Source organism: Geotrypetes seraphini, chromosome 2 (assembly GCF_902459505.1).
Source record: "Geotrypetes seraphini chromosome 2, aGeoSer1.1, whole genome shotgun sequence".
In the NCBI taxonomy this organism is placed as follows: Eukaryota; Metazoa; Chordata; class Amphibia; order Gymnophiona; family Dermophiidae; genus Geotrypetes; species Geotrypetes seraphini.
This window is the reverse complement of record NC_047085.1, coordinates 140,064,637-140,076,850: the sequence shown is the minus strand read 5'-3', so window position 1 is coordinate 140,076,850 and position 12,214 is coordinate 140,064,637. Positions and strand designations below refer to the sequence as shown.

The 12,214-nt window shown below is 35.0% G+C and overlaps 1 protein-coding gene across 1 annotated transcript in view; it reads right to left on the bottom strand.

The window, feature by feature from the left end:
• The window catches only part of NPC1 (NPC intracellular cholesterol transporter 1), a 127,307-nt gene that overhangs the window by 52,640 nt on the left and 62,453 nt on the right, over positions 1-12,214 (bottom strand). The window contains exons 12-14 of the mRNA XM_033933875.1: positions 6,446-6,635; positions 5,055-5,237; positions 4,329-4,443 (exon numbers count right to left, since the gene is read on the bottom strand). Of these exons, the coding sequence (XP_033789766.1) occupies positions 4,329-4,443; positions 5,055-5,237; positions 6,446-6,635 (488 nt within the window). The remainder of the gene's footprint in view (positions 1-4,328; positions 4,444-5,054; positions 5,238-6,445; positions 6,636-12,214) is intronic.

The window sequence follows — 12,214 nt, the reverse complement described above, 5'->3', positions numbered from 1 at the left end:
ATACAAACTTGTGATTTAATAGATATTTGGCGAATACTTCATTTTAATGGACGGGAATTTTCATTCTGTTCTCATGTTCACAATTCCTTTTCAAGAATAGATTATATATTTATATCAAAACACCTAGCACATCAAGTAACAAAAGCTGCCATTGATCCAATTATTTTATCAGATCATGGTGGGGTATGGATTGAAATTAAAATCACAGATCAAAATACAAATAGAACAATATGGAAGTTTGATAATACATTGCTTGCTGATCAAATATTCTGTGAAAATTTTCAAATAAAAATGAAAGATTTTTTTCAAATAAATGATAAAGATGAGATCTCTAGAGAAATATTATGGGATGCATTTAAAGCATCAATAAGAGGACAAATTATTTCTTATTCGGCTTATCTTAACAAACAAAATAGAAAACAATACTCTAATTTAGAAAAAGAAATTAAAAATTTAGAATTAAAATTAATAGGAAAATGGGAATATTCTATACAACAAGAATTGTTAAAACTCAAAGGTAAATACAATGAAATATCATCAAAAATGATAAGGAAAGATTTATTTTCTCAGCAGGCATTGTATTATGGAAACTCAAATAAGTCGGGAAGAATACTGGCAAATTATCTAAAAGTGAAAAAAAAGAAAACAAAAATAATTGCTATAAAAGATGAAAATGGTGAAACACTTACACAAATTGAACCAATCTTAAAACAATTTCTAAAATTCTATAAATCTCTATATTCTTCCGAGACTTATTTAAATAAAGAAAAGGAAGGTTTAGAATTCTTGAAACTATTAGAGGGTCCAAAAGTTCCTGAACATATAAAACGAAGTATGGAAGAACCAATATCACTAAAAGAATTAGAAACAGCTTTGAAATCCCTTAGAGTTGGATCCGCTCCAGGTGGTGATGGTTATACAGTGGAATTTTATAAAACATTTCAAAACTCTTTATTACCCTATTTATTAAATCTTTTTCAATATCAACTTAATAAAGGTTGTACAAATGGCACTATGGCAGAATCATTAACAATAGTTTTGCCAAAGCCAAATAAAGATCCCACTTTGGTATCGAACTATAGACCAATTTCTTTAATAAATGTAGATGGAAAATTATTAGCAAAAATCCTTGCGTTAAGATTGGCTAAAGCTCTCCCACATATTATAAGTATGTCTCAAACAGGATTTGTTGCTCAAAGACATTCATCTCATAACACTAGATTAGCATTCCATATGTTATACTTAACAAAGAAAATGAATGAGCCCACTTTTGCTGTTTCTTTAGATGCAGAAAAGGCTTTTGATAGAATAGAATGGACATTTATGTATCAAGCAATGGAATGGTTTGGTATAGGTCCTGGATTCACACAAATGATACAAACATTATATAGCTCCCCTTCTGCTAGATTATACATTAATAATACGTTTTCAGAAAAATTTAATCTACCAAGAGGAGTCAGACAAGGTTGTCCTTTGTCTCCTTTACTGTTTGATATAGTTTTAGAACCCTTAATATTAGCAATCCAACAAGTAAAGGAAATACAAGGTATAACTCATTCAGATAAAGAATATAAAATATCAGCTTATGCTGATGATTTACTATTATATTTGAGGAATCCAGAATCTACCATTCCATATTTACTTGAACTAATAGAAAAATTCGGAAAATTTTCAGGATATAAAATAAACTGGAATAAATCAGAAATACTTCCATTAAATATACATTGTACAAAAAGTTTATTTAATTCATTCTCTTTTGTTTGGAAGGAAGATGCTATTAAATACCTTGGAATTTGGATTACAAAAAATTTGGAAGATACAATGAAAATTAATGAAAAAAATTTATTACAAAAAGTGACAGAGATGTGTGAGCAATGGAACCCTTTACACTTATCTTGGTGGGGAAGAATACAAACTGTTAAAATGATGATATTGCCTATAGTCTGTTACCAAATGGGAATGATACCAGTTTTCTTCCAAAATTCTTTTTATAAAAAATTAAATAAGATATTAACAAAATTTATTTGGCTTGGAAAAAACCCCAGAATTGCATTAGTGTCATTGCAAAGACCAATTGCGGAGGGAGGGGTAAATTTTCCCAACTTTTATAGGTATCATCAAGCCTATATTTTACGTCAAGGTATGTATTGGATCCTCCCAGAGCCCACTGTAAATATTCCAGATTGGTTTTGGCTAGAATGGAGACTTATGTTTCCATTACGTCTTAGTCATGTAATTAGTATCAAGATGCCAAGGCTATACAAAGAACATAAAATATTCATGGATACATGGAAAACTTTAAGATATATAAGTAATCTAACTCCTATTCCAATTAGTAAATCAACAACTCAAACAATTTGGTTAAACCCCAAGATCAAAATAGGCGGCTTCAAAATAATCTGGAAAAACTGGATGATAGCAGGTATTCGTATTCTAGACGACATAATAAAAAATGGTAAAATGCTGGAGTTTTCACAATTGCAACATAAATTTGATCTTAATAAAACACAATATTTTAGATGGTTGCAATTGAAGCAATCCATTCAGGTAGGGTTCCCTGAATGGAAAAATCTTACTAATTATCACAGCTTGGAATTCTTGTGTTTCCAGATAAATTCAATAGGACATGAAGCTGCACAGTGGTATAAATTAATATCCGGATATATAAATAAAAAACCAAAAAATGGTCTTAGAGACATTTGGAGCATTGAGATAAAGCACCAAATTAGTGCATCTCAATGGCCACGACTTTGGTCTTGGAGGTTAAAATGTACGGTGTCAGCATCTATGAGACAAACTTGGTTTTTTCTTTTACATAGAGCTTTATGGACCCCTACACGTTTACATAGAATTGATAGCTCTAAATCTAATAGATGCTGGCACTGTCATGTTGAAATTGGGACATTAGACCATCTTTTATTCTTTTGTCCATTCATCTTAACATTCTGGAAATCAATTTGGCCTCAAATTAATAGGATGTTGGAAAACCCAGTAGCCTTGACATATGATACTATATTATTTGGAACAACAATGAGAAAAAAAAGTCAAATAACATCAAATAATAACAAACTTTTGTTTATTTTAACTGGAATAGCAATACAACAAATCACATTTAATTGGAAAAGACATGACAGGTTAAATTACACTTTCTGGTGGAATTCTGTTTGTCATATATATAAAATGGAGCTTACCATAGCAACACAAAAAGGATACATTAATAAATTTCAAAAGATATGGAGACCATTAACAGATTTTTGTAATGAATGATTAACTTTTCCCAAGATAAAAATTGATTAGAGGGGAATGGGGTGGGATTTTATTTTTGATTTTTACACACTATATCAATGTTGAATGAATTTACAATAAAGTTGTTTTTAAATATTACTGATTGAATGGGAGGGAGGGAGGGGGGATTACTACATTCAAAAGAAATTATATAAATTTAGATTTACTGCATAATATTATAAATTTTGTATAAAATTAATTTTCTAAAAAATGTTAAACTTGATGATGATAAGTATGTATATCAAGTGTATATATTTAAGTTTCTAATAAGTTTATATGAAACACTTGTTGTAACAAAAGAAAATGAATAAAGATTATAAAATAAAATAAAAGAAGGAGTGGTGACGGGAAGAGGTTCTTCTTTGCTGTTTTTAGAAACTATGCTCAGAGCATGGTTTCTAAGGGCAGTGGAGAGGAGCTTTTTCTTGTTATTACTTTTTCTGATTAAGACAAAAAAAAAAAAAAAATAAAAATATACGTACTTCCTTTGTACCACACTATATAAGTTATAGCCTTGTGCAACAGATTCAGTCACTCCATGTTACAGAGCTACAGCCTCAGGAATATGAGGTTGTGGGTTCAAACCCCGCACTGCTTCCTGTGACCCTGGCCAAGTCACTTAATCCTCCACTGCCCCAGGTATATTATGAGCCCAACGTGACAGGAAAAGGCAGTTTACAAATCACAATCCCTTTTCCTTCTTGAGGACTGGTTGTACGAGTTAAAAGAAAAAAAAAAAAAAAAGTTTACTTAAGGCATGGGTACTGTTTAAGAATACCTTTCTAGAAGCCCAGGTAAATGATTTTCAGCAGCAAATATAGAATACACAAACCATACCTACAAAAACTGATAGCAAGAGCACAAACAGACTGCAAAACTCGTGAGGTAGCAGCTATACAGCAAGCCTCAGAGAGCTATCTTTTTGGTATTGCCAAACTAACCACCCCTGCTGTGGCTGATTTATCCTGCTTGACAATGGAGAAATTAATTAACTGGATGGTACAATACAAAAAGGGGAAAAAGTAGTTCACATTTTACTTTACCTAAGAAAAATGCTACAGTTTCCGAGAAGGAAGATAAAAGCATACTGGGAGCCACCTCTCCCAAGACTCGCCCAATCTGGTGCTCCAGGGTTTCTCCTTGGAGACGTTCATCCCTCTGGTGAAACAAAAACGTGATCCTCATAAGCAGCAATGGAAAGGTGCCCACAGATTTATAATTTGCTTCTTAAGGAAGCAAGCAAATTGTGACAAACCAAAATAAACCCCATTATCAAAACAGCTGATTTGCTGCCCAGTATATGATGCTACTATCGCAACACATCTTATTAGCTACAGATTAGAGAATGACACTGGGACAAATTTTTCCACTCCCCACAGGAACTCATCTTTCCGTCCCATCCCGGCAAATTCTTTTCCTGTCCCTGCCCCATTCCTGAAAGCTCCGTCCTCATCTACACAAGCCTCAAGCACGCTTGTGTGGTTAAGGCAGAGCTTACAGGAATAAACAAAACTTGCAGGGACGGGGAAACTGAGCTCCTGTGGAAACGGGAACAAATTTGTCCCTGTGCCATTCTCTACTACAGATCTAGAATGCAAGAAGAGACACCAGGTAGAACCATCCAGTACAGACCTGTCTCTCTTTCAGAATGGCCTATGTGTTTAGCATTTTTACAGCATCTCATCTGTAGGCTGCCCTCTCCCTTCATTAAACCACTACACTTTTCAAGACTTTTCAAGTAGGCAGACTTGTCAACTACTGCATCGCACCTGCAAAGCCTGAACGATAATAAAGATGTTATCTACTCCAACAGCCAGCACCAGGAACGGGATAACTTCAATGACGATCAGTGTGAGGGGCACTCTAGCATAGCTGAAGATCCCAAGAGAGCAAGCGACTGAGCTCAGCACTATCAAGATGCCAGCGATGCCCAGGGATATTTTAGAGTCCACCTTTAAAAACAGAACAAAAAAGGGCAAAGGGCTAAGAAAACTGTTTTGATAAATCTTTCTTAAAGCAATTCAATCGGCCTGAATTTTGAAAGAAATAAAGTGCACATTCAGATCCAGCAGCATATACATCTGATCTGCAAAGCCTACCTCTTCCTTTGAGACACCAATTACCGTAATGTCTCACTCACCCTCCCCCCCCCTCCCCATCCTTTCAAAATTAATTCTAGGGCTCAGCCCAGTATCATGCAGTAGGACTCAATTTTTCTAGCCTGGCTGCTATTTCTTGGGCTGGATCTGGAGAAGTTATGGAAGCAGTTTTCACATTCCCAGGGTTGGGGTGAAGGGGGTTTTCACTGTCACACACCATCATCATCTGGTGATTAGGAAAGTATTGCGGTCTGTCATTGCCCAGCCATTGCAGGGACATGGCCTGTCACTGCAATGGCTGGGCAAAAGCCTTAGGATACTAGAACAAGAGTTCTTTAAGAATTTAACAGAACAGGCCTCCCCCCTCTTTTATTCAGTTGTTGAGGAGCACATTTCTAAGGTATTGCGGGGTTTTACTGTACTGTAAAAATTATATAGCAATTGCATTGCTTTATTAACTGCATAGATTACAGAAACAGGTTTATCCCAAATTAGCACGACGAGATTACAAACTTTACAAAATGTTGCAGAGTAGTTACTGGGTAAATTTGACCATGTTACTTCTTTATTCAAGCATCATCATTAATTCCCTATTAAATATAGAATTCAATTTAAACTGACATTAGCACAAAGCTTGCTTTGAACTGCAACTACCTTATTTAAGTAACCTGACAATACCTTATGTACCTAGTAGAGTTCTTAGATCATTTCAGGATGGTAATACCCCACTTAGGAGCAAGATGTGAAGATAGAAGGGAGAAACTTTTTTGTTTAGCTGGGGAGTGGTCTTCCAAAATATTTGCATGCTGAGGCAAATTTTAAAAAGAAGTTTAAGAATATGCTTAAAAGTTATTTCTTTTGTCATGCATTTGATACGTCTGAAGCAACGGAGGTAGAGATTTATTGATAACTGCAATTATGAAAATGATTGAAGTTCTGAGTGTGAAAGTATCTTGGTGTAATAAAAATATATACAAAGAAAATAACTTAATTATTAGCAGCTGTGATCTAAGTAAGCCAAGTGATATATAAAATTTAAATAAACAAACAAACAAACCTACCAGAAGTCTTCTGCAGCTCCTAATGTGCCCAAGGGCTATTGAAATGTAAAGAAACATAACAGCATAACTAATCACAACTGTGCTGATATCACCATTACTCTCACGATTTATCTCATCTTCAATGCTTCGCTCAGAGGAAAAGGAAAGGGACAAGTTCGAATTGTTATAGTTTTTCAAAAAACTGATAAACCTGAAAAAGAAAAAATAAGGCTCTTTTAAAGCAACAGCTTAAAAAAAACTAAAACCCACTAACATTAAAAAAACCTTCCTTTTCAGGAATTGGCAGTTTAGAACAAAGCATTTTTTTTTTTTTTTAATTCATAAGGAAATATTCAGACTTGGAAGTATTAACAAAAGCTCCTCCTTCCCACTCACAGCCACTAGGACATACTAAACAACATTGAGAAAGGCTGCGACATTGAGAACATTGAGAAAGGCACTTCAGTGCACCCCGAGGAGGCATCGTGCCAACACACAGAAAGTAAGAAAACAGAATGACAAGACAACTGTAAGAAGATGGATATTTATGATAGGTTCTCTGGCCATAAAATAAAAATGTTTTTCATTTCCAAAAACAAAACTAAAAGCAAGGTTTTTCTTAAATTATCCTAAGGAAAACAACAGAGGGGATAATTCTATAAATGGCACCTTTAGTTAAGAGGGAAACACCAGTTTCAAGTTTCTTTATTTTTGATATACCGTTTATCATACAGGTATCTAAACAGTTAACAATAAAATAGAATATAAAAATTTAAGAAAAATAAAAATAAAAGCATGTGTAAGCTATAAAAGGAGGGAAGCACTTAAGCACTGACGTACATGATACAGAAGGAAGAAAATACATTGAGATTGAAAATAAAAATAAAGGGAGGGACGAGGATAAGGGAAGTACATTTGGGTAGGAGGGTGTCGCTTCAAAAGAAGCATTTTGATTGTCAAAAAGTTCTACAAAGGAGGAATAATTGTCGTTGAAGTTGAGTTTACAGGGTGTAGGCGTCTTTAAAAAGGAAGGTTTTGAGTTTGATTTTAAATTTATCTAGAGTTTTCTAATCGAAGGTCAGCAGGAAGGGCATTCCACAGGGTGGGAGCAGTAACAAAGAAGATGGATTTGCGGGTAATGTCGTAAAAAAAGTTATCTTATCGAAGGGATGGTGAATAGGTTTTGATTACTAGATCGAAGAGTCCTACAAGAAGCATACGGAATTAGAAGTTATCAATGAAAACTGGTTGGTGGGAGTGTTTTGTTTTGAAAGCAAGAAGTAGTATTTTATAGGTGAGGCGATATGTGATGGGTAGCCAGTGTACTTTGCGGAGGAGAGGAGTGACATGATCAAATTTTTTTGCATGGTAGATTAATTTCACTGCAGTGTTTTGCATTAATTGGATGCAATGAATTTCTTTCTGGGTTATGCCTTGGTAGAGAGCGTTACAGTAGTCCAAGGTCAAAATAACAAAGGAATGGATCAGTGTACTAACTGAAGGAAGATCGTTAAGGGAAGAGATGGAGCAGATGAGTTGTAGTTTGTGAAAGCATTTTTGTGTTACGGCACACCTAAAAAGCAGAAAAACCCCTGGTACAATTCTTCCCTTGCCTTATTAAAGAGACAGTTACGCTCAATCGAACGTAAATGGCGCAATAAACCAACTCAAATCAATTTAGACAATTATAAACAACAATCCGAACACTACCGTCAAATGATCAATAAAACAAAGAAACAGTATTACACTCAAAAAATCTCTAAGACCAAGAATACCTCAGCGCTTTTTAAAATGTTAAAACATTTAACAATTTTCAAACATAAACCAATGATTTCTCCAATTGATACTCCTTCTGCTAATTGTTTAGCCAACTTCTTTCATACTAAAATAACATCAATAAGAGCAAACATAACCAATAATGCTAGCTCACCCTTAACCAATGATTTAACGGAAAATCTAGATGACGATAAAAAATCAAAAAATATGTCACTACATGTTCAAACTTTACCCTTCCATCTTTAACTGAAATAAAACAGCTATTTCAAGGACTAAACCTCAAAGAGTCAAAATTGGAATCCTTTCCGCCTTTTCTTCTCAAACGTTATTTCTCAGTATTTGGTCCAGCTATTCTTCAAATTATTCATACTAGTCTGTCCACTTCATCAATTCCAACAGATTGGAAGCATTCTGTTCTTCTTCCTATCATTAAGGATATCAAATCAAGTTTGTCAGAATGCTCTAATTATCGTCCTATTTCGAGTTTACCATTTTTAGCCAAAATTACTGAAAAGGTAGTATTTCAGCAATTATCGGATTTCATTGACAAAACTCAGGTTTTACATCCTAATCAAACTGGATTTCGGAAAAATCATTCTACAGAACATTCATTAATAGGTCTTGTTACAACTATTCACTATTTTCTGGACCAACATAAATCGGTTATTCTCATTTCCCTTGATTTAGCTGCAGCTTTTGACACTATCGATCACTGTTTACTACTCCAGCGCCTTTCATCTATTGGCATTAAAGATCAAGTATTAGATTGGTTTCGATCTTACTTTTCTGAAAGATCTTCCACCGTGTTCTTCAACAATTCTTTTTCAAAGCCGTACCAAAATAATTATGAAATACCTCAAGGGTCCATACTCTCCCCATTACTGTTCAATATTTACTTGGCCCCACTTTTAACACTCTGTCAATCCATTGGCTTCACAGTATATGCCTATGCAGATGATTTTCAACTTTTGCACACCATTGATCCCAACAGTTCACATGACATATCAGAAATTAATCATAAGTTAGCCAAAATTCATGAATGGTTAAATAACAACCAACTATCCCTAAGTATAAATAAAACCTCTACTGTGCTTTTCTCAGGGAAAGAAGGAGTCCAACTTACTAGTCCAATAATAATTGACAATAAGCCCCTCAATCAAACAACCAACACAAAAATTTTGGGAGTCTTAATAGATAACAATCTCACTTTCCGAGCACACATCAGTGCTCTTGTTAAAAATTGTTTCTATAGGTTAAGGATGATCTGTTCGCTTGCCCCACTTCTCGATTCATTTTCTCTTAATACATTAATTCACTCCTTAGTTATCGCAAAATTAGATTATTGTAACTCCTTATTAAAAGGAGTTTACCAAAAGGATATAAGACGTCTTCAACTCATTCAAAATATTGCAATAAAGATTATTTCAGGTTCTAAAAAGTTTGATCATGTCACACCTCTATTACAAAATGCTCACTGGCTGCCTATATCTTACAGGATTAATTATAAAATAGCTCTCCTAGTCTTTAATACATTAAAAACCAATACTCCTGCTTTTATAGATAGGCTCCTGATTCCTTACAGTTCGTCCAGAGTTCTCAGATCAGCCTCTCAATCTACCCTAAATGTTCCTTCTTTGAAAATTATCGGTACCCGCCGTGCTTCAATTTTCTCTGTTACTGCCCCAATGTTATGGAACTCTCTCCCTTTGTATTTAAGATTAGAACAAGATTTGCAAACTTTTAAAAAGAACTTAAAGTGTCTTCTTTTTAAAGAAGCATTTAACTGACAGTTCTCTTTTATAATAACATCAGTTAATTCCTTGCACAATAATATCAGTTAACTTCTTTTCTCTTAAATATAAACCATTATACTTTTCTAATGACCTCTTTTTGGCCTTTTTATTTTCCTTCTTTATCTCCCCAATGTGTTTTCCTTTTATGTACTCTTTTAACAAAAATTGTATTTCTTCCCCATTTTACCACTGTTTCTAGTTTTCTTCTTGTCCTAAGGATGTAACCCTTGTACGTTTAGTAGAATATTATGTATAAGTTAGTTTTGTTTTTTTGTTTTTTTAAATTCTGTTTTTATTTTTGTAAAACGCTTTGAAATTGGAAAAAGCGTTTAATCAAACAATTTAATAAACTTGAAACTTGAAACTGATTTGCTGATAGAATGTAAGATCTTCATCGAGGATAACGCCAAGAAGTTTAACTTTGTTGTCCGTTTGAATAGGAGAGGAATCGATGCTAATGGGAGAATTCATTATGATTTGCTGAAGCCATTGGAGTAGTATGGTGACACATGCATGAAAACTGAGCATGCGCCCGATGCTGGCATCGGGAGTGGCTCACTAAAGCTGCCATTGACTGAGGCGTGTTGGAGTGAGTTCAGCATGTCTTCGCAGATATCTTTAGCTGACAGGGCTTGGGGATCCCCACCAGCGCAGGTATTTACGAGGGTCATTTCATAAATAATGCATACTATTTTTTAAAAAAATTTACATGTTTTGTTTTTTTTCAAGTATTTCTTTACAGTCCTTCAATATAGTCTCCCTGCTTTACAATGACCGAGTCCCAATGTCCGGGAAGCTTCATTATTCCATCCAAAGCATTGTTTTTGTTCAGTTGCCGAATGGCTTAGGTTCTGGCGGAAAAGAGCTCTTCCAGAGATGCAAAACGATGTCCAACGCATAGGTTGTTTCAACTTTGGAAAAAGGTCGAAGTCTGGTGGACTCATGTCTGGACTGTAGGGAAATGAGGTAACACCTCCCAGTTGTATTTCTGTAGTTTTTCAATGACGAGTGGAGAGCTCCATCTTCCCCATGGCCAAAAAAATTTTGACGAGCTCAATCAAAAGGCAAACAAATGATTTTTGCTTATGATCATGAAGGCATCATCATTACAGACAAAGTTCCATGTGGAAGAAGTGTCACAGCAGTGTATTATCGTGATTTTTTACAAAAAAAAAAAATGCACAAAACCTGACCTCAGTTGCTCTTGGCTGGGCCACTCATTCTTCACGACAACGCTTGCCCGCACATAGGGAATATCGTCATTGAAAAACTACGCAAATACGGCTGGGAGGTATTACTTCATGCTCCCTACAATCCAGACATGAGTCCACCAGACTTTGACCTTGAAACAACCTATGCATGGACATTGTTTTGCATCTCTGGAAGAGCTTTCTTCTGCCAGTACCCGAGCCTTTCGGCAACTGAACAAAAACGGTGCCTTGGATGGAATGAAGCAGCTTCAACTCGGTCATTGCAAAGCAGGGAGACTATATTGAAGGATTGTAAAGAAATACTTGAAAAAAAATAAAACATGTAAATTTTTTAAAAAAATAATGCATTATTTATGAAATGACCCTTGTAAATACCTGCGCTGGTGGGGATCCCCAAGCTCTATCAGCTAAAGATGTCAGCTAAGACATGCTGAACTCACTCCAACACTGAAGTAGGCCGCTGTCTAGGCCTACCTCGTAATGGAGACTCCACACACTATATACTGGTTTCAATAGGTATACATTTATTAACAAATCAGTAACAGCTTACAAGAATCAATCATTCAGCATATAATGGAACAGATGTGATCCTCAGATCTGAGGGTCCTCTGATGTCTGTTCAGCTTACTTCTGCTTATAGGCCTGATTTTATACATTTTTTGGTGGTCAATACCACGTTAACCTAAATCACATGATACATCTTTATTGGTTGTTTTTCTTATACGTCAATACATACGTAGATTCATTTATTGGCTTATCTATTTGTGTCATCTTATACGTCTGTCCAGTTTGCCGTAAGGCCTAACCTTTTCCCGCAAATGCCCTTTTCCCTTTACCATATATGCAATTCCGAGTCTAAAATTCCTTTTCTGCTGTGGTAACACATGATATATCTTGCTAAATAATGTTCTTGAGTACTCTGTTTTTCTGACCATGAGCTGTGTTCCTCTTTGCATAATATCCGGCCAGGTGCCATGCATCGGAATTTAAACTTGTTTCTTACAAGTTTT